The 23,898-nt window shown below is 37.2% G+C and overlaps 1 protein-coding gene across 6 annotated transcripts in view; it reads right to left on the bottom strand.

Annotated features, from left to right (window-relative positions):
* Positions 1-5,886: 5,886 nt before the first annotated feature.
* COL12A1 (collagen type XII alpha 1 chain) overlaps positions 5,887-23,898 on the bottom strand; it is a 99,674-nt gene continuing 81,662 nt past the window's right edge. For 4 of the 6 annotated variants that reach the window (XM_071741539.1, XM_071741538.1, XM_071741537.1 and 1 more), the window contains 9 exons: positions 22,600-22,653; positions 21,395-21,448; positions 20,165-20,236; positions 13,725-13,760; positions 13,554-13,620; positions 11,770-11,958; positions 10,662-10,730; positions 9,430-9,600; positions 5,887-6,989 (listed from right to left, as the gene is read on the bottom strand). In XM_071741539.1, the coding sequence (XP_071597640.1) occupies positions 6,808-6,989; positions 9,430-9,600; positions 10,662-10,730; positions 11,770-11,958; positions 13,554-13,620; positions 13,725-13,760; positions 20,165-20,236; positions 21,395-21,448; positions 22,600-22,653 (894 nt within the window). In that variant the 3' untranslated portion in view covers positions 5,887-6,807. Of the gene's footprint in view, positions 8,275-8,575; positions 9,056-9,429; positions 9,601-10,661; positions 10,731-11,769; positions 11,959-13,553; positions 13,621-13,724; positions 13,761-20,164; positions 20,237-21,394; positions 21,449-22,599; positions 22,654-23,898 lie in introns of those variants that run through there. The other 2 variants (XM_071741540.1, XM_071741541.1) reach the window with 2 other exon arrangements.

Raw genomic sequence — 23,898 nt, 5'->3', positions numbered from 1 at the left:
ATGAAGAAAATTAACTCTACACCAGCCAAAACCAGCACATCACCTCAATACCTCAGATTCAGGGGGAAATGAGAATATCCCGTGACCCCAGGGTAGTACATAATTCCTGTGCAAGATGGTCTCTCTACCTGGATTTCTTGACCTGTGAGTGGGAATTTACATTGGGTCAGCCCTGTTCCTAATCATGGAAACACTTGTATTCTATGGCAGTGTCTAAAGCTTTTAATTTTTATTATACATTTTTTTCTCCTTGAATTTGTGAAAGCTTCGCTTATTTCACTAACAAATTTCTTGGCTTGTTTTTGGGGAAGCAAGTGCTCTGGAGGTAAAAATGTCTTTTAGACATAGCTCTGAGAAATGGGACAGGTATATGTAATGTTTTGTGCTGTTTTGACTTCTGTTGCTACTGAAAAGAGATCAGCTAGGGAGAAAGGATACCACCTTGGACGCGTCCTTGGAGGATGAGCTGGCTGGGATTTTACAACGAACAGGAGTTTTCTGTCAGATACTCTGTACACAGGGGCATTGCCAACTAACAAGAGAGAGTATTCAGGGTATGCTGGGGAACTGCCAAAGAAAACAAGTCTGCAGATTACCCTTTATTTGATGTTATGTCGACATTTCTCACATCAACAGAGTAGCTAGAACAGTAAAATTAAGGATAAGCACCTAAGGATGGATACTGGGCCAGAATTCCTGTTTTGCTTTTTAGGGGAAAATCCTAAGCACATTGAAATCTACCAAATTTAAGCAACTATAGAAAAAATATTGGATTTTTAAATAAAAAAACCTACAACCAGCAACCACCAAAAAAACCCTTCACTTTTCTGTAACTGGGTGTGTATACATCATATTTATATAAATTTTAAAAATCTCTTTTTCTTTCTGTTTCAAACCTTATCTATTTTTAATATCTTAGGTTACTTCTCCATAATGTAAATTAAATATAAAGTTAAAAGCCATTGCAGTTAAAAATTTTTTTTTCTTCCAGTGTACAAAAGAAGTACTTGTTTTGTTTCTTGTAATTACATAGACGAAATAGACTTGAGTAAAAAAAATATCTTACACCATCTCACTTGGTAATTAACACCTGAAGCTACATTTAAGAAGAAAAAATAAAATCTACTCAGAGGATTTCCTGCTTGTTAATGTACCACAACTAAACTATAAAAGCAGGAAGAGAAGTAACACTTCAAAGTCGTAGAGTGAGAACTGAAAAGGGCAATACTTAAAAAAGTGTCAGCAATAAGAATAAGGAACCCTAAAACTCTATTCCTTAAAACCTACTTTACAGCTTTTGGTGCAAAACAGTCAATAGCAAAATGCAAGTGACACGGAGTGCATGATCCAGGAATCGTGGGAACTTTGTAAATATTTAGTTCCTATACTGCCATGAAAATAAAACTTTTTTTGAATAGCAGGAAGGCAAATGGGGCTGAAGACAGTAGAGGGATCTCTCCTTGGCAGACTTTTCTTTGCCAGGTCAAACAGACTCAGATCTCAGAATCACCTGGCAGGCACTCCAGCCCTCAGACCACTTTGATGTTCCTCAGCTGAACTTGCTCCAGTGTGTTCTGGTCCTTCTTGTCCCCAGAGAACTCAGACCTGCACAGTCAGGAGTGCTGAATAGAGGGGAATAGCACATAACCTTCAGGAAGGTCAGGGAGCATGGAAAAAGGAAAGGTTAAAGAGAAAACTGTTACTGTGCAGTGTACAGTAATTTTAATTAATTTTTCTCTCTTCCTTTTCATGAACAGAACCCGAATATTAAATCGTGTATTGCAATTTTCCAGTGGTGGTTGCTATGAGGCATAAACAGCAGGTCATTATAACTGAAAAATGTCTTAAAGTTGCTTCAGTTTGGTATTTGTAAAAACAGTATTACTCGAGATACCTATCAGTTTTTTGTATTTGTGCTTATCCCAGTCAGGAACACTTTTTTCATGATTAATACTGGAGTTCTGCTAACTTAGAAATGTATTTATTTTGCTCAGAGACCAATAATTCTGGTGAAGTTTATGGCAGAAGTTCCTGGATAGGTGCCTTCTCTACTGGAAAAAAAATACTTCTGTTTTCTTGTTTCTGGTATTTCCTGGGCATCTGAAGTTTTTCTGCTTTCATTATAGCTGAGGAAAGAAAATCTGGTTCCTTCAGTATTTTTAACATAAGAAATGTGCAGGGATAGCCTGCTATGAAAATGGGAGGTAAAGTATCTTATTTCTTCTTTGCCCTATTTTTGTTTTGTTCAATATTTTGTATAATACAAATAATCTTGGTAGTGACACAGAAGACAACTCAAGGCTGATTCAAGCGACGGAGTCATTAGAGGAATATTGCATTCTGAAACTAAGACATCAATGAGTATCTCAAAGTGAGCACCCAGAAATACCAGGTTACCAAATATTTAACAGCTCTTGAAAATCCAGTCAGTAGCTTGCATCACCTCAAGGAGGAATAAATATGAGTTGCACAAAGAAAAGGTAGAGTGATCATGAAATAAACCTTCAAGTCATCCTTGACTGCCTAGACAGGACTGAAAGACACTGCAAGTCAAACCGGGCACAAAACTACTTTGTAAGAACAGTTCCAAAACTAACAGCAATTTTCAAGGATGAAAAAATTCAGATCAACAGAGCTGATTCAGAAATTAAACTGAGAGCAGCATCTGGTCACAGCTCCATATGGTTTTCCTGTGCTTCCTCATAGAATAATAAAAAGAAAACCCAAACCCACAATAAAAAAAAACCAAACAAAAAACCACCCCCCCAAAACCAAAATATAACAAAAATAAGCAAACAAAAAAACAAGAAAAAAACCCACAACCCTTCTCCCCGTTAATTTATTCCTATGTTTTCTACATCTCCAAGCTTATAGAATAGATTTGTTGAATGAAGGCAAGACTACCAATTCAACCTGGCTAAACTCAGTGATAAAATGCAGCTGATCTTACAGGAGATTTCACTTTGCATTTCAGAATCACTGAGTGCACAGATATCTCAATGAGCTCATGCATGACACAGAAGACCAAATACAGTGAGATGAAAACACACTAAACAGCATAGGAAAATAACTCAGTGAAAATGTAACTGAGTGCTATTTTTCAGAGGCCAGTAGTGTAACTCTAAAATACCTATCTGAGGTTGTTATTTTTAACTGAGTGTCATCTAAGAAGTGTTCAGATGTGAAGAAGCATTCAAGAGAATTTCCTTTCATTCCCATCTCTTTCTAGAGCAGGAAAGAGATGACTGTACATTTTTAGCTTGCTGGTCGAGACAAAAGTTTGAGGTCTTCTGCAGAATCCCAGAGGAAAAGTCCTTTTTAGAAGTTGTGTTTATTGATAGCTATAAGCTGATCTGATCATTTTAACTTTAAAGATGAGAAATACAACTATCTTCAAATCAGTAGGGGCATCTAAAGTAAAAGGATACAAAAAGTATTCATTCTTATATTAAAAACCTAACACAAAAACATTGTTTCCACAGGGCAACAATCTTCCCAAAAATGTGCAATTTCCCATTTGTAACTTTGGTCTGAGTTGCAGTCAAAAAATATCAATACACAATTACAGTTCAAAAAGGTACTGCACAACCTCAGGGACTATGTGACTCCTCTAATGTGTTTTCCAGGCTTGAATTTATTTTGAAAGCGTTCAAATAAGAATGATTGCATTTAAGATCTATATAGATCAATCAAGTTATTATTAATACACCGGTTTTTTTTATTTATAGCAAAAAAGGTCCCTAATGAGAACAAGTATCAACTCTTCATGCTGTTGTTTGAAACTCTTCCTAAGAAAATCAGTCACCATCCCAGTATGTTCTTCTATAAGCAACTCCATGCAGTCAGTAATAGGGTATTAAAAATACTATTTCAAAACCATGACAGAATAAAAAATGAAGGGAGGCAGCCTTTCAAATAAGGCTCTTGACATGTTTTCCTTCACTCCATATTTTTGCCTATTATTATACAGAGATCTCCATAGTGATGCATAACCATAATATTTAGCCTTCATAAAGCTGTCTGGGTCCTTGTGCAGTTTTCCTATCCATCCTATCAGGAATGCAAAGAACTTGCTGAGCAGTGTGACAGACAGAACAACCATTTTCATTAAGGTCCTCTCTTGCAATGCTCAGTCCTGATTTCCAGCAAGCAGCAGCCCTTTCCCACCTGCTTGTTCATATCCACAGTTTTTGCCAAAATGAGAGAAAATTAGTATACAATTAAAACTGAGCTTTCAAGCAATTTCCTTTTTTTTAGAACTGCCAGATGATGTAAACTGCTCAGTTGTGTATGCAACATTCAGGAACTCAGGCTTGTTTGTATTTGCTTTGCATCTGTATTTCTCCACGATTTGCTTGGCTCAGCTTTGCAACAGCTTTCCCAGAAGTGTCATCAGTACCTCATTGCTCCCCAAGAGTCATACCCCAGAGAATTCCTGGAAATTGTTCTTCCTGGTTGACCTCCACCTATAAACATTCATTTATCTGCTGTCCAGACATTTCAAGAATATTCTCAATATTTGGATGAGCCAGTCCTTTTTTTCCTTCAGAATGCACTGTCAGGAAAAGCCTGACTGTTAGACATTGTGACACAGGTGAAAGAAGTTTTAGCCAGGTGTGGAGGATCATGAAGATTTTTTAATGAAAGACAAATAGTTATCAGCATCCAGCTCCAATTCAAAGGTAGTCATGACTTATTCTTTGTAATTCTGTGCCTGTAGAAAGTACACATTGTAGAGCTTGTATCCATCCTATGGATCTGTGAGTAGAATTGTGTCATTACAGTGTCCTGACTACTAGCAAGCTTAGGTTTCACTGAATGTTTAAATATTTTAGGCCATCAGATAATAAAACAGCAACATCTCATTATACTAAGACTGGCATCAATAAAGACCACAGGGAACACAAGGCATGGTTGGCAGGCATTGGGTGTATTTTGTGAAGAAATAGAAAAGTGATTTAAAATATATGTGCTTTAAATGAGGTAAAACTTTCTGTTTAGAGGACAGAAAGGAATCTTTTTTATAAGGTAGGGGCATCTGGCTAAACTTGTTCTAGGGACACAGTGCCAAAGGAGATAAATGGGAAATCAGTGCAAGTTTATTTTAATTCAATTCAATACAATTCAGAGAAGCATTATAAGCACTTCCTGAAATGTCTACAAACATCTCTTTTTTTTCTGCCAGACACATGCATTTCCTTATTGCACATCAAGCCGCAGGACATGTTTTTGATACTTGACTCTTTGCAATTAGAGGAAAACAAAGAATCAGTGGCTTTGATTCTCCTTTAAATGTTCCTCAGTTCACTCAAGAATTATTCTCTTACTAAAGTCTAAAAAGGCACATGGCTGAAATCTGGGTTACTCTTTCAAATGCCACTTGAATTTCATTTCACTGATCATCACCCAGGACTACAGAGCTGTTGCATGATCTCCATTTGTGGACACTAAACCCAGCTTTCCCAATGAAGTCAAAAGGGTTTGCTCCAGGTCCTATGGCAAAAACCACTTCTACTTCTAAGACAGACCCTGGTTAAGATACCACAGATAGCAAAGACCACCACCAGTCCACTATCACCACCACCCTAACCCTAATGGCTGCTTCTCCTCAGCAAGTGATTCCTTTGGTCCACTGCAGTTTTGTTGCTCTTTTCAAAATCTTCCTTATTCATACCTCAAACAGAGGAAGCCTCTCCTGCTTTCATCCACCCACTTTTAGACACTTATTTTAGATACCTATTTTAAGACTATTCCCATTTAACTTGATTTTTTGTTTCTGTAATATCCAAATGATTGAGTAAACAAGTGTTATTTACTTATATAAGTGTTATAATAGTATACACACATCAATCTCACCATGCATTTTAAAAACTGCAGAGACACGCATAAATTTTCAGTAGTTTTATTGAAAAATGCCTCTTTCATTTCAGAAATAAATAATATAAGGCAGTGAAATTCACAATTTGCAGTTAAAATATAAAAGCAGCAATTCTATATCCATAGTCTTGCAAACAATTTCCAACTGCTTTTGATAACTAACAAACATCGTATTCTGAAAAAAAAAAAAAACAATACTAAATATACAACATAAACATGCAATTCCATCTCTGCAGGATTGACTGCAATTTGGCATAAATGTTACTGTGTCTACAAACAAGGAGATTTAAGGCATTATTAAACTGTATCCAGCTGATACAATGATTTCAGCTACTTAATGTTTGTGGTGTTTAAAGGAGATGTATAAGAGCAGTATATGCTCTGCAAAGTGTAACTAAGAGAGGAAAATGACAATGCTATTGGAAGGAGAGGGAAATTTTTGTTTCTTTTTGACTAGATATTGCAGACCTGTGATCTGCCTGAACTGCAAACATGCACTTGAAAAAGAAGAAAAATGTAGAGCTAAAGCAGAAAGTTCTTGGGAAAATTGCAGCAGTTCTGTGGTTATTTTTGTTTTGGTTTTTTGGTTTTCTTTTTTTTTTTTTTTTTTTTAACGATCATTTATTTGGTTTTCCATCATTTTAATGAAAAGGCAGCACTGGGATAACTCAAGGCAGATATTAACCTGTATGCAGGCACTATAAGCAGAAGTATTTTACAAGCATTTCCAGAGCAATATGAAGTCTGTAGGTACCCACATTGCTATCCTCACATCAGCAAGGTACAACACAAGGGTGCGTCTGATATGAAAAGACCAGAAGGCTACACTGCAAAAGAAATTATGCACTCTCCCTGTGTGTACCTGCGAATGCAAGCATAGCAAAACCAAAAACCACCAACCAAAAAACCCAAAACAAGGCACAGGTCTTTTTACGGTTTTGTTTTTGCTTTTCTTGAGAGGGATCTTTTCCAGCGCATGTGCTCAGGGTATTCTGGTGAATGCATTTCAACTCCATAGTCCTCATACTCGTCCTCTCTCCTTTCTGACTCCATAGGTACTATAAAGGGTTCACCTTCAGGTTCATAGGGTCCACTTTCAGGCACGTATGGTTCTGGTTGAAAATAGTTGTCCGATTGAACATAACAGTTATCGCATGTCTTTGAATCCACAAATACAACGAAGGTTAGTTTGCCTACATAATGTTAGTCCAATCATATTTCCACATAATAAATATATAAATTAATATCTCGCTTGGGGGTATTTTTCACTTTTGTTCATGGATACCTTTTAGCAGTAAAACAACGAAAAAATTTTAAAACCGATTTTGCAAAGCTTTGCAATTATGATACAGAAAACGTTACTAAAAAAGAGTCTTAAATTATACTAGGGACCAATTATTGTAAACTGGAGGAAAAAAAAAAAAAAAGAAAAATAAAAAATATTATTTTACAGTTACTTCAGTAAATTCAAGCACTGGACTTTATTTTAAACTGTGTAATTAGCAGAAGACATGGGGCAGGTAAAATGAATAGGTGGGTATGTCATATACTGATTTTCTCTGAGAATGGGAAAGTAAGACATAACTATCACCAGCGGCAATATACAGTACATGTCATTCTCTTGTGCTGTTCCTCGTAACAAACCGAGTTACAGCTGGTGCTGCAGGAACACCAAAAACTACAGCAAAACAGAAGAAAAATAATTATAAAACTTTGATATTTATAACTTCAGTTACAGAATCCAACAAGATTACATACGAAAAAAAAAAAAAAAAAAAAAAAAAAAAAAAAAAAAAAAAAAAAAAAAAAAAGAAGGCACATGCCCCGATTCAGACATGTTGGTAACAAGCAACAGACAGGTAGGTTTCATAAGTTGTCAAAGATGTTATCCCGGCATATAGCAAGCAGCAGCAGGCTTTTATGCAAAAGCATCACGTAGAGTTGTTAACAGATTTTAGTGGGTACGGTCCCATACAAATCATTTACAAGCCACAATTAGTTTACTATTTACATAAGTCGTTTCTCATTTACCAGGTTAAATCTCTCTCCTCTAATGGCATTTCCTTTGTTGGTTAGTAGCTTTATAACCCTCCTTCACCACTGAGGCTTTTGATGGTCTGGGTCTCTTTTTATAAAAGGAAGTCTGTCTATTTTATTATTGAAATGCAACAGGCTTTAGGAATCGACATCACTGTCCTTTATCAGTCACGATTTGTGTTAGTAAGAAAGAATCTCCCCATCTACGAGGTCAACATGGTTCAAAAACCATATCCGTGGTGAAATATCCATACGGACTCATTTTCTAATAAGCACGTGCGCAAACATCTCAGAAACAGGATTTTCATGTATTCAAACTGTAAGCAGCACTGGCGACTTAGAAAATGTGTTAGCCGAAACCTGAAACAGGTCAAAGATGATGTTAGTCTTTTAAAAAGTCCATCTGATGCGCAAAAACATACTTTCATCCCACTAAATACATAACAGTTAAGTCATAGGCATATATTTATATATGTATACAGAGCTGCTTACTAGAATGGAGGACTCTGCTGAATCACGGGAACAATTTTCTTTATTTTTCATTTAAATAAGAATTATTTCAGATCTGGCCAACCACCTGCTTCTTAAAACAGCAGCACTGAGTCTGCAAGTGTGTACATATATATATATATATCTTTTCTCTTTTTATTTTTTCTGTTCATTGCTACATGCACAATACACTAACAGCAAACCATTTCCAATAGTAGTAACACATACACTAATTTTGAGATGTTGCAATGCATACATATTAATTTGTTAACAATACTGTGGTCCTGCAGGATCCCCATGTCAAAATATATTAGAATATTTCCAAACAGAAATTGGTGGCCGCTGTGACCCTTTATTTTGCTTCCAGAAGCAGCCCACTATTCTGAGCTACAACACATAGTGGAAAGCTGGTATGACCAAGGGCTAATTAGGGACTCCATGCTGATTAACTCAGTAGAAATTGTAGGACAGTGTTGTTCTTTCAGTTGTCTGCACTGTGTCACTGAATGGATTTCCTTTGTGGAAATTTTTTATTTCAGGTATCAATTTTGTATAAATAATGCTGACACTGGTCAAAAAGAGACACATGGAAATTGCCAACTACAGCATTCTTTTTATTTTTCAAGAAAAACATGGAGAATTCAACCTTGTTCTGAAGATGATTGGAAGGGTGGGAATGGAGGGGAGAAAAGAAGAAGAAAATGGTCACTAAAATCCTATGAGCAACATTATCAACTACTAGCAGTCTATGTATTTTTTTATTTAAAAAAAACCCAAAAACTACTAAAATAGCTACTACCTCCTTTTTAAAGCAAACCACACATAACATCAAGTAAATCTGCATCAAAGTCCAAATGACTGCTCATATACCTGCACATTACAATGAGACAGACCTGCTCATTTCAAACATTTCCTCCTGATTCAGTATCTCCAGGCTGGCAGGATTGTCTCATGGTAAAGCAGCTCACTATGAACATCCACATCTGCAAATGCTATTCAAGGCAAGTTAAGTTGTTTGTAACCTACCTGGGAATCCTTGGCCATTGTAAGGGATGCTAGCACACTGGGATGAATCACAATATCCTGGTGGCCCTGGGGGACCTCGTATACCAGCATTTCCAGGACGACCTGGTGGCCCTGGCGGTCCTCGTGATCCTGTGGAGCCTGGTGGACCAGTTCTAGATTCTCCTTGAGGACCTAATTTTAGAATTGAAAGGTTGGGAGGTTGCTTTATTTAAAATCCAGCTTGATAAAACAGCTAACATTACTGCTGTCTAGACTACACAGTCTAGGCTTTGCCTTTGGTGAGAAAACACTTGCACTTTGTTGCTGTATGGGGGTCAACAGAAAGAAAAACAAAAGAAAACTAGAAATATGACTCATCATTAGTTGTTTCCCTGTGTGTGGCTTACTTTAGGACTTCTTCACAGAAACGGATTTAGTAAGGTTTGAGCCAAGTAAGAAACATCAATGAATTCTCTGGTTTATTTCCCCTTCTCGTAAGATATGAAGTTCTCAAGGGAAACTACTAGATTAGACTAGCACACTGGATTTCAATTAAAATATAGGAGTACATTAATTCTGCTACCCTGCAGCCCCAGGATAGATGAGGTAATGTTTTTTTTGGAAGCAATCTTATTATGGTTAGCAGAAAAGTAAAGCTTCAAGCAACTGGGGCTACAGTTGCAAGCATCTTATGGGTCCTGTAATGAAAAACTGTGTTTAGCCTAGTAAACTACAAGCAGAGAAAAATGGTGCAGGTAATTTCTGCCAAGGCATCAGCAAACAAAACTGCATGATACATAGAGCAAAACCAATGGTGAAAACATCTGACTCTGTCATCTGTTAACTCTGCATGTGGGAGTATCCTGTAGTCCAGGGACAATATTCAGTTCTGGAATCGCAGTTTAAAAAATAGAACTAGATACTGCAAAAGTATCATCTGATAACACTCAAAATATTTGTCAAATATTTGGACAATCTATTTTCATGCAACACATTTTCAAGCAAACTAGCATACCAGATGAGTAAATTACAATATAAATACCAAATAGCAACATCCAAATTTTTTTCAAAATTGCCTTTTCTTTTTTTTAGTTTATTTGCAGGGTTTTCCAGTAAGCTCTAACATATGTCAAAAACATGATGTGGACAGAGAAAAGCATGTTTATTCACCATATACAGCCTGGTTCCCTATGAAAAAATGTCTTTTTTTTTCTCCTACTTTTTTGTAATCTGCTAAAACAAGAGATATTTACCAGGTGGTCCCGGCAAACCTCGTGGTCCTTGAGATCCAGTTCCTCTTTCACCCTTCTCTCCAGGAATTCCTATGGAACAAAATAAATTTTTTAAAAGCAATAGAAAACAGAAGGAAGGAAACCACATATAAATATTTCTTGATATTGATATTAATAGTTCCCCTTATTTAATGCAACAAGTCTGGTCAAACCTTATTTGGTATTTATCCAAATGTGCATTTGGTAAAATAAGTTGGATATAAATACATTAACTTAAAAATAAAGTAGCAGAATGCACTTATTTAGTGGGAATAAACTTTTTCAAACACAGAAAAGTCTTTGAGATACTTAAAGTACTAAAGAACTGTACTATTTTCAACTACAAACAGTAAGGTACTTTTAAAGTTTCATACTTCTGCTGTAAAGGATGCCTTACACTTTCTTAGAAACAGTTATAAAGATATAAGTTTAAGAAACAGCAGAATTCAGAAATTTGTTCTTTCCTGATTTTTTTTCTAGTCTTTTGTAAGTATACTAAAATGTATGCTAGAAAACACAGCACTGTGTCTATGCTACAGTAGAATACCTGGAATAAACAAAGGCCCCAACATAGTGCACTCCATGTCATTGCAGTGATCCAAGGCAGCCACAAAATAGGTTAACCCATATACTCATACTCAGTTCACAGTTTCCCTCTCTGAGAGTACTGCAAAGAGCCAAGGTTGTAGACCTAATTCTTTCAACTCCTACTTTATATTCTTAGTAATGATTCATTTTCTCTCTTAATAGGAGCTGTGTTACTCCAAACAGGCTTTCAAAATGTAGCTGTTTAGTGCAAGGGGAGTTCTGAGAACATTCACTTTCCTGGGATATCATATGAAAGCTTGAGACAGCTGCCAAAATGTTATACCAACTTGTGTTTCATGAAACATTTGGAAGGGAGAGACAAAGAAAAGCAGTGATGTAATTAAACTTGTCCTCCTGAACATCAGTGCTCCTCGAGCAATCCAGCTGACCTAGCAGGCTACTGCAAGTCATGGGCTTCTGCCTGAATATGGTAAAGGGATCAAACTGCTCCTCTGGCACTCTCTGCATTGTGAAATATAGGGCTGCTTTGGAACGTACTCACCTCTTTCACCAGGTGGCCCTTGAACCCCAGGAGGTCCTGGGAATCCTGGTCTTCCTCCAGGTCCAGGCTCTCCTCTTGTCCCAGCAGCTCCCGGGGGACCAGGTGGTCCTGGTGGCCCTGGCTGGTTCCGGTTTGAATAATAATCGTTCGGGATTTGATTCAGCATTTGATTGAACCGGCTCATTTGGCCTTCAAGAGGAAAGAAAATGGTTCAATAAACCATGTGAAATGAGTGAAAGTCTTTTATAGATAAGGAATAACAAAATATCTCTCTTCATTAAATCCTATCTTTGCTCCCATTCAATAAATTAGCAGTGAATTGGTACAAATTGGTACAAATTAGGAAGATGTAAAAGGAATGATGGATAAGAAAACTGAATATAAATGAAAGAGGGAGGAAAGAAAGGTAAGGGGGATTCTGGAAGCCAGCAATATTAACAAAAATTAATTTTAAAGCAATTAAGTAACAAACAAGCATTTGTTTACGATACTCTTGCTCTCAAAGTTCTAATCCGAGATTGTTTCTACTCTGAAGAACAGAAAGGACTTGTTGCACTTCAAAAAGCAGAGTATCACATTTCTATGTACTTTATATGTACTCTAAAGCCACCACCAACACAATATAAATTACTTGTGTGTAGAGCTAGCAGCACGCAGTTTATGAAGTCACTTTCTTAAGTCTGTAGGATGTCTATAGGCTTGTACCTATAAATATTATGCATATAGGCAAATTTCATTTCCAAAGGTGTCTGAATATAACCAACAGCATTATGTAGCTACACAGGAAGAAGCCCTCAATGGGGGACACATCTAGCCCTACCTTATAAGTGTAATGTGCATAACACTGAAGAGATGAGCTAAATATGAAAAAAATAAGGCAGGGATTTTCAAAAAAGAGATGCCAAAATATCTTGGATAACACATCCTTATTTATAAGCCTAGTATATTTCTGAATGTACTTTCCTTCTTTTGTGATGGATAACTAATAGACATGCTTTAAACAGCAGCCATCAGAGGTTTTTTAAAGGACATATTGTTCTCCTCCCTGTACACAAGTACTCTTAATAATCCAAAAGGTGTATCTGTTTACCTCAGTCAGCACTTACACTTGTCACAGAATAATATTAAGAACAATTTATGGAAACATTTGTCTCTGTCCTCTTTGGCAGGTCTACTGATAGGAAAAAAAATTGTTTCAGGGACACAGACAGAGCCTCCGGAGAAAATACTTTCCTGAGATGCAGAGCTGCACTGTGTGGCAGTAGAGGACTGAAATTCAATTCGGAGTCCTTATCCAAAAAAGTATCATTTTTACTTTCATAGCACAGCTGACTTTGTGTACAGTATTTATCCGAGACTCATCTGCCTTTTCCTGTTATTGAAGTACCTGCAATGAGCAACCTTTTCCTCACTAATTCCCTCCTTCTGAAGATAAGACACATTTAATGAGAAAATGTATATTGATTCTATGACAAAGATGAAGTAATTTTGGACCAGACAAAAGGAAAGTCACCTTCATTGTACAGAGCTCTAGACTTGCATATGTATTTCCAAAGGTCACAAATCAGTTCATGATCAAGCTTGCCATCCAGATCTTGCAAAAATTTAGCACTACACTTTCTTTTCACCCAATCATTGGCATTCGACAGCTATCAGATCACTCAAGCTCTTGCTGTGCTATGTGGCCAGTACCCCTCACCTTAAATTTAAGCCACTGGTTTCTCTTTTAACAAGCAAAGTAATAAATTACTAGTATGAGAAACAAAGCAAGTAAAACTGTTTACCATTTATCAGCTGTTCACAAACTTGTCTTGCAACTGCTCGCATCATGTTCTGAGAAGCAATGTCACCCTAAATAATTAAAACCAAAATGTTTCGTTAGCAAGTGTTGGTGCTTCTGAAGACATAGTGTTTAAATAAAAAATCCAATAAAAATTATTTTAAAGCAGACTTACTCTGTCACCTTTTTCTCCCTTCATTCCAGGTGTACCCTAAAACAAATATAGTAAAATAAAACAACTGAGGGATTATGTTATTCTGTCCCAGCTGTAAGTTTGAGACAAGCAATCTAGAACACATTATGGCTCCTTCAAGATGGTAGACCTAGTCCTCCTTGAACTTTACATTTCAGAGAGGCTTAAGCAGATTTGGATAAGCAGTGATCTTTTATGTATAATCAACACACTGACAGAGATCTGAAGGAAAAAATCCAACCAGTGACAAAGAGACTGAAGAATTCTGACACCAGGAGCACTCTGCCAATTTGAAAGGTGAATTTCTAGTACCACATTTCTTTAAATAAGGAATAGTCTTATGTGAATTATATATTACTCATTAATTTCAAATCTTAACCCAACTCATCATTAAAGAAGGTAAGCTAGGAAAATCACATGTCTAGGAAGACTGAACCCACAAGAAACAGACCCTGTGTTAAGCAAAAAAAAAGAGAAAGAAGAGAAGAGAAGAGAAGAGAAGAGAAGAGAAGAGAAGAGAAGAGAAGAGAAGAGAAGAGAAGAGAAGAGAAGAAGAAAAACAAAAAACCCCAACAACAACAAAACTGCATTTACTGAAAGAGCTGCTTAGGAAGCTGTCCTGAATAGCCTTTCCCATGCTCTTGAACACTCACTCTGAGAAATGCCACATGTGACAATTTCCAGGGCAGCACAAACTAAAATTTGGCCAAAAATAGGGTGCCTGAAGTGGTCAGGGTGAGTTTTACATTTTACTTCAGTGGATGAAGGTCTAGACCATAGCTGAGTCCTTCTAAAAACCTACTGTAAATTGACCTGACAGAATGTGTCTGAAGAGCACGGGATCTTGCTTAGTAAGTAAAAAAGGTCTAGTATGAGTTCAAACAGATTTTTACTTGTAGCCTAAGTTACTTTTAATACATATATTTCAAAAATGAAAGGTTTGTTTGGTTGTCTGCTGCTCTACATGGCTCTACACACATGCATCCTAAATGTTACTGCTTTTTACATTGTAGTGTTTCTTTAAGGAGCCTGTTTATCACCATGAACAAAGCAAAAGCTAAGTGTGGGCTGCAGCTGTTTTTCATAACATTCCTGCAGTATCCATAATTAATTTCAACAACATGAGACAACAAATCATTCCTCTGAGGTCACAGTGGATACAATTCGAATGCAGTGGCACTCTTTCATAGACTTCCATCAAGGTTTGGGGCAAACAAATTCCAATGGGGTATGTCAGGGTGTGGACTTACAATGCTGTCCAAGCTTCTCTGCAGCAGTGTGACATAAACCAACCCCATGGCACGCCACAGGAAATATGAGGCAGCTCACCCATCACTAAGTAAATGGCATATGGTACATTTGCAGCATGCAGAACAGACCGGTCATGCAAAATTAATCATACAGATGCAAACAAAAGATTCAGAATGGTGACACCATAAATGTGTCACTGGAGTAAATTATGTCACCAGTGAGACAATTACTTATATGTACACAATATACCCCCCAAAGGGATGAATACTCTTTCCCTTCTGTCCTCCACTCTTTCATGTGTATCTTTTCTTACTTTGTTAAATGCCTTTTAGTTCTAGCACAGCCACATGATAAAACAGACCATGGGCTTGTAAGTGCCTGTGAATGCAAATAATGACATAAATAAACTGCAACAATTAAAATCAACAGGAAAATATGATATATGTCTCGAATAATTGACATTGTGGTAAATGCTGATGTATTAATGCTCTAGAGGACATGCAGTTTGACTCTCAATTCAACAGACATTAGCATTTTAGTCATAAACTGTCACATGTATCTGAAATATCCATTGCATAAAATTGAAGGTTTTTCATCTACATTAGCCTAAAACATGGAAATCTTGGGGGAAAAAAAAACCCCTAACACATTATTTGGTGCTTATTGTCCTGTTTGAAATTTGGCAATTTTTTGCTGTTTCTGAAAGCAATTTTCTGCTGGGTACATATTTACAATAGTTGCTCATTCTAATTCTTGTTCTTCCTAAGGCTTTCATGGTACAACCTAGTATTGTTTTGAATGGAAGCAAATCATGCAGCATGTCTTCTTGTTCATCACTTGGTAAGTGCAAGCATTATAAACAGATTTCTTGTCTACTGTCCCAGTAATATTCTAATAATTACTTAAAATGCCCTGTTCCAATTAATTCAGTTGCTAAGATATTCACACATTAGAACTATAGAGAGAGGAGAAAACAAAACTAAGGAAACTTGAAAGGTTCAAATACTCTACACTGTTTCCAGAAATATTTTTGTTGACTGGTCAAGAAGAGTTCTTCAGGCTCTCTTCAGCCACAAAACACATTGGTAAGACAGGAAGATGTTCTGGTAAAAAAAAGTAAAACATTGCTCCAAAGTATCTCCAACAAAGGTCTGCCAGCTAGAAAAATGCTAAGGTCATTCCTTAATTACAAGTGATACACAGTCAACTTTAATATTCTGTTTAACAGCTTTGTTGGCAATATTGACAGCGGGATTGAGGGCACCTTCAGAAAGTTTACTGATGACACCAAGCTTTAGAGCATGGTCAACACACTGGAGGGAAGGGATACCATCCAGAGGGACCTTGACAGGCTTGAGAGGTGGGGCCATGCTAACCTCAGGAAGTTCTATAAAGCCAAGCGCAAGGTCCTGTTCCTAGGTCAGGGCTATCCCAAGCAAAAAAAAAGATTGGGCAGAAAATGGACTGAGGACAGCTCTGAGGGAGAGGACTTGGGGTGCTGGTTGATGAGAAGCTCGACATGAGCTGGTATTGTGTTCTTGCAGTCCAGAAAACCAACTGTATCCTCAGCTGCATCAAAAGAAGCACGAGCAGCATGTCAGGGGAGGTGGTTCTTTCCCTTTACTCCACTCTTGTCCAATGCCACCTGGAGTACTGTGTCCTGTTCTAAAGCACTCAACACAGGAAGGATATGGAGCTGTTGGAGTGAGTCCAAGAGGGCCACAAAGATGATCCTTATAGCAGCTTTCCAGTACATGAAGGGGCCCTAGAAGAAAGCTAGAGGTGGACTTTTCACAAGTGAGTATAATGATAGGACACAGGACAATGGCTTTAAGATGGAAGAGGGTAGATTTAGGTTAGATATTAGGAAGAAATTCTTTCTTGTGAGGGAGGTGAAACACTGAACAGGTTGCCCAGAGAAGGTGTAGATGCCACCTCCCTTGAAGTGTTGAAGGCCAGGTTGGATGGGGCTCCGAGCAACCTGACCTAGTGGGAGGTGTCCGTGCCCATGCAGGGGGATCGGAACTAGGTGATCTTTAAAGTCTCTTCCAAGCAAAACCATTCTACAACTCTATGATTCAACTTGTGAACTTGAAAAGATATGGTGATTTAGCCTTATGATTGGCAATTATACTCCTAACTAGTTTTAAAATCTGAAGATAAGAGGCTGATTGGTTATATTAACAATAAAGTTCATTTTCCACCTGAATATTTTAGAAACACGGTTTCAAAAAAATAATTGCAACAGCAATTACTGAGTTGCTATTTGCAGCTTCCTCCCACTTGCTTACATTCTTCTTAAGTTTTACTTTATTTTCTCTTAATAGAGAAAACCATGCAATTTTGTCAACTGCATGCCAGCACTTTGAGAAGCAGCAGCTGCTGCTGACATTCTGTTTTGCTGATATCCTTCAATGAGTGAGTTACTTGAGGTCAGTGTGAGTAAAAGCTAGTTTATGCTGCATGTGGGATTTTTCTGAGCTGTGGGATGAAGGCTAGGGATGCAGCAAAGTACCAGGGCTGAAGGAGGACAAAACAAAGGAAGTTGAGCTATTTTTACTTTAAAAGATAATGCTCTCAATTGTTTTCTCCAAAAGAATGTTGCTCCCAGAATAAGACACCAGTTCGCTGCTCCCAAAGCCACATCTTTTTGAGACCTCATTTAGGATGTCAGCATAGATAGACACAAGACCAGTGAATACATGACAGTAAGAGAATATAAAATACTCCAAAACTGCTTGGAATTATCCTCTAAAGGTTTTCAGAGGCATCAGTCTAATAATACCTTATGTATAAAGCATAAATGCCTTGCACTATTTGCTGGGATCTTATAGATGAACAAAGCTGTTGTCACAGTCTGCTCTATGAACAAGACATCTCTGCCTTAAGTCAACTTAATTTGCCTACCCATCTTTTATCATTTCACTCTCTCACCTATAAAACAAGAGTACTGGAACTTTTCTTCTCTAACAGTCCAAGACCTTCCATTTCCTGTTACATTTATTCACAGGAAATTAATATCCATTTATTTTTTAGACAATATCTTCTTATAGCTTCATGACTCATTCTTACTATTGCTGGTTGTTACCCTATATGTATGACCACCAAATTCTCAGTCTCTGACCATACAGAAGACAGATACCATAGTTTCCTCTAGGATAGCCAGTGCTCAATTTTCAATAGAATTAGTGAATCATTTGTTTCCTTACTGTTCCTTTCTTGGTCATTTTGTTTCTAAACTGAAGAAAAAACCCACAGAAGTTTCTCTTGGAATTGCTTAAAAACAGATTGCAAAGTCAAATTTCCTATTTCCATAGAAATTCAGTTAACACTTCAACTATCAGCTTGATCTAGTGTAAATATACATGGAGGTAGAGAAATGTTTACAGCCACATTCATGGTGTGGTTTGCTTCAGTTTAGCACATTAGTGGTATTTAACACATCATGAAGGAGCTCAAATTAACTTCATTCACTGGGAATGCCTTTGCAACAATAAAGCTTCTCATAATTTGTGTAGAACTGTGTATCTTTTGCCTGGGATGTTCCTTGCTTTGTAGGGGGTCTACCACCTGACTTGCACTTCACAGTACCAGCAACACAGATTGTTTAGGCAGAAGAAAAAAAGGTGGGAGCTGGTAAAAAATTATTTACCCCTGGTATTTACCAGAGGCAACGTGAAGCCTCATAATATTTCTCCAGCAGAGGAAGTTAAAAATTTAGGCAAGTCTGCACTGTGATTCAGGATACTGCGAGTTGCATTTGGCCATTAGGTTGCACCTTTGGCAATTCTAATACTGGACATAAAAGGAAAATGTTGAAATTCTGTCCCCCACGAGTTTGATAAAACATCTCTGCAAGGTGTTCGCCAGAATTCCTGTTGGGATCTGTTCTAAAAACATAAGAAATTATAAATATGATGCACAGTGTCACATTACAAGAAATTCCAGTAACTGAAGGGAAAAAAATGTATTTCTAACGGAAAGGAACTCTTTAGATTAGAGTGTAGAAGAACATACATGTGGTGTTTGGACAGAAATTTACTGCTTGCTTTGCAAAAGCACTGAAACTGGGCTTGTAGCCAAATTTCCTTCTATGCACATTATTTAACTGCAGAAGATCTTTGCTGCTGAGCTGGATTAGCTATCAAGTGTCCCAGGTGAAAGAAAACTTGGATATACACCTAGGAGTTTGAAGTTCATTCATGAACAACCACAGCACTTTGTGCCCTATCTCTATGTCTATCATGCATTTGACCTGGTAGGAATATGACATTAACAAAGTATGTCTAACACAGGAAAGCTTCAGTGCTTTCCTAAGACACTAACTGTCCTCCACTGTGAGAAGAAATGGGATTTATAGGCTGGCAAATACAGGCTGAATTCAATGTGTGTATGAGAAAATGACCCAACTTCCAAGTGCTCCTGGGAGCTTCCACTTCATAATCATCAAGACAGCCTAGCTTATTTTATATTCTTCAAAATTATCCAGCTGTTGTATACCCAATGACCTTGAAGTAGGATGGAAAATTCTGACTGATTGCCAGATATTAAGTAAAAGTAGTGAATGATTTGCCATTTGAATTGCTGTTTCCACTCGACTCAAGCACAATTTCTCAGAGATCCTACATATGAGTCAATCCAAATTTCTCCTGAACCTACTGGTGAGAGGCAGCACCTCATGCTCTTTCTCTGTACTTTGAGAGCCCACAGAAACCACCCTCAAAAATTTTTGAAAACACACTGTAAAAAACACACCACGTTTGCAAAACATAAGTGATTATCTAATATTATCAAAGATTGTCTGCCTTCAGCAGTGTACCACTTTTTTACTACACACACACATAAACAGATATGAAGACTTTCCAGTCATTTTGCTGACCTAGTTCTTCATGCTTGTGCACTGTAGGAATATATATCTTGGCACATAATAGCCTACAGCCTTTTTAGTGGAAACTAGAGACCACAATTTCCAGCCCCAACTATTAAACTCAGCAAAATGGCATACTGTAAAAATAAAATTGTTTGAAAAAAGGGCTTGTGGTCTTAGGTCAGCTTCACTGTATTAACCACTGTCATAAGTGCAAGACAAGAGTTTAAAGCAAGAAGAAGTCTCATATTCACCAACAGACTGTAATTTTAAATTTGATACTGCAAGTGTATCATTATCTTACTGGTGTCCCACGGTCTCCTGGCTTCCCTGGTTTTCCACTTGGGCCAGCAACTCCTGGAACTCCTGGGGCACCCTACAGCCGAAGAAAAGTAAAGTGAATTGCAGAAATCTGTGACAGCCTGAGTGTTACTAAGAAGTGTGTTATTGTACTGAGTCCAAAGCAATACTGAAAATGTCTCCTTTCAGGTTTGTTTTGGTTTTTTTTTTTCTGTTGGGAACATATCAGGATTGAAAACTTTCCTCTAGAAAAAATAGTTCATTTCTTCATTTAAACATGGTCTTTTACCACAGTTTAACAGGCATTTCTGAATCTAAAGATGCAGAAAATGTATGGTTTTGGTATTGCTCTTCATGACAGTTTCCTACAAGGGTACAAGAATTTGGCCTTCTCACTTCACCTAACCAGCCTATGGTCCATGTAGTACTCCTCAAGAAGTCCACAAAAGTCATTCCAGTGATAATATATAAATATGAACAAATAAAAGACTATTGTTAGGCTATGTGATAAAAGCTCATCTGCACATCCACAAAGGAGCACCAGAAAGAAAATCGTGATAGAGCAGGAGTAACCCAAATAATACCTTGCCTAGAGACTCCTGTCTCTATATAAAAATAGATCTATATATAAATAGATCTATATTTAAATATAGATGGTGTAAATATATGCTCCATGTATGTGTGCCTCTTGCAAACACACCTGTTTCACTCCAGGTTAGACATAGTAACATGGAGCTGCAGCAATTTGCTTATCTTGGGCTGTCTGATCCAGCCTAAGATGTTTTCCTCCAACTGCCAGCACCTTTTCTAACATGGTTACACAAAACTCAGTGAAGCAGCTTTTTAAGCAAAAACTAATCCTCAAATACTCTTGTCAAGAAGAATTTGTATTAACAGTGTTTTGGGGTTTTTTCACCAGACTACAAGTAATTAGCTGATTTGTTTCAGCAGATGTAGCTTTACATTTAAAGATCACAGCTAAAGAACCTGGCAAAATGGTTCTTCCCTTATTTACACCGGCATAGATCAGTTTTAAAACCATCCTTATGAATGCTTGTGAATACATGTTTAATGCAGCTGGCTGCTCACCTTCTGCTGACAGTTTTTCAGATCCATTTAGGGTATTAGACAAAGGACCTGTTTAATTTTTGTCAGAAACTAAAGAAGTCAATATGGTTCTGCCTTGGCTCAGGTCTCTTATTTCAGAGTATATCAAAGACAAAAGTATATTTACCGCTGGTCCTGGTGGGCCTCTGGGACCTGTGGGACCATCTTTTCCTGTGAAACCCTATTCAAAAACAAAAGCATGGTGAGACATTAACTTTGAATTGTAGCCTGATTAAAATTACATTTAAGATCATGGAATTGGAATACTCCTGATTGCTACAAACATGTATGTTAAAACCTATCTATGATGTAAGCTAAAATATATATATATCTAACATAACTAATGCTGGAGATGGGTATGGCTTTAGCCAGTTTAGAAGATGCTCAGCTACTTTTGATTAACTGAAGATGGAATGAGTCTCTGTCGATATTTTAAAGAAAAAAATCATTGGTCTATCCCAGAGGAGAAAGATCTCATTCACAGATTAGCAGGCTTCTATTAAATTAAGAACAACCCCTGTCTCAGATACTTCCCCTGCAAGAAGAGATGCTACAAAATCTAAAATAGGATTCACAAAATAACATTAATGGACCATGGTGACCCACCAACACAATGGTGTGTTCTTTGGCAACTGGCTATCACATGGTGGTCTGTTTTTCATTTTTGGCTATCAGCTCCCACTAAAGAATAATTATAAATAAATACATATACTATTAATTTTGACTGTAAACCTGAGTAATTTCTTTACTCATGGCAAAGGTGATACACCACTGTGAAGGCAAAAGAGATTTACTTTTTAACCCCAAATAAGAAGAAAGGGATTGCAACAACTCCACAATGAAATATCTGTGTGCATGCCCTTCTTCATTAAAGACAGTCCATAATCCTTTATCCAAATAAAATTTCTTAGCTTCAGATAGTCAAAAGTTAAGGAGCAAGTCTGACCTTCATATTAAGAATGGTACAGACATATTCTTTATGAATATGGCATCTTGCAGACATTGAGACAAAGTTACAAAGGGATGCAGTAGCAGTCTGTGGAAGACATCAGGGGTGAGTACCTCAGCAGAGCAGTGCCCAATGGGTGCAGGCACCTGAGAATCTAGTCAGGAGAGTCAGCAGTGCAATTTTTAACTATCTCGCTAACCTATGGCTATCTGGGCAGGTTTTCACCCCTAGATTTTTCCAGTCCTTCCACTTTTACCTCTCCAGGTTGGATACCAATAAAAGGACTCCTTTTGAAAACACATTTGAAAATAGAAAGATATTATAAAAGGGGGTACAGGGAAGTCACCACATTATTTGGTGGGGATAAACTGAGGAAACTTTACCCTTTCTCCTGGAGGTCCCACTGGGCCAGGTGGACCAGGTAAACCTGGGGTTCCCTAGAGGAAGAAGGAATGATAAATTTTTTCTGTGATGAAACAAACATCATTACTATGGTAATCATTCCAGTATATATGCACACATTTAAATATTTAACTGTCTTTAATGTTGCTTTTGGTCATTTACAAAAATAAAACAACCATTTTTTTTATTTTATCATACCTGATATGATAATATCCTTAGTATACTTTTTACTTACATTCCCTTACCAGCCCATAAGTCAATTTCAAAAATAATTTTCATTACCTTTCTCATAAAACAGTTTTTTTGTTGTTGTTTATTGCCTTCACAAGCATGACTTAAAGATGTCAGATAATCCTTTAACATCTGGTGCTAAATTCTAGCTGCAAGCATTGATCAGAGTGTACTAAAGAAATAAAAATTAGACTCTTCCTTTATTGTTCTTTTTCCCCTGTGTCCTATTTTTTAACATTCTGCTGCTTTATTGTGCACCTTCTAAATTCTCTATTTCTGTTCCTTGTAGCTTCTGGAAGAAGAAACCCTAAATTTAAACTGGCAGGCTACATTAGAGGACACCTGAGAATGATTTCATTCAGCACTCCATAGGATCTACTTCACTGTTGTAGGAACAGGATAATGAGCTACCTTGTATCCTGCAGTGATGTTCTTTCCCCTCTCCAATGTAATCTCACAGTATGCTAAAATGTAGCATTGCTTTTTACAGGATATTACTACTCCCTAGATATATATTACTCAGGGATAACCTCATCTGGCATTTGCAACTAAATCAACACGACCATATAAACATCTCTCATACAGTGTTTATATCCTCAGTAAAACCGAGAACAACACAGAAAATATTAGTTATGTCATCACATGAGCAGATCAATGACCTTATATTATTGAAATCTGGCTGATTTAAAAAAAAAAAATCCTCCTTTTTTTCCTCAGCATCTAATCCTATTTTATGATATAGAAACCTAAAATATATAAACAATGTAGAAAGCATACAATTAATATCCCAAGACTGCTTGACTTCCAAAAGTGGGCAGCAATTAGACAACATTGCTGAAGAGGGGTCAGCAAAGCTTCTTATTTTAGGAAGATATTTAACTGCAGGTGATCAGAATTTGAGGGACCATCCTGGGGAGTAATCTTTTTCTAACCCAGTGGTCTGTCCCTGTGCAAAATCTACATGAACATCTGGCTTGACTTAGTACATGATTTTTTTTGGCTCTTGCTGTTTTGAATGGTTTACTGTTTCCTGTTTTTCAATTTCTTAA

The sequence above is a fragment of the Heliangelus exortis genome, chromosome 3, assembly GCF_036169615.1.
Source record: "Heliangelus exortis chromosome 3, bHelExo1.hap1, whole genome shotgun sequence".
Taxonomy (NCBI): Eukaryota; Metazoa; Chordata; class Aves; order Apodiformes; family Trochilidae; genus Heliangelus; species Heliangelus exortis.
The sequence above is the reverse complement of the archived record's forward strand: the minus strand, read 5'-3'. Positions and strand labels throughout refer to the sequence as shown.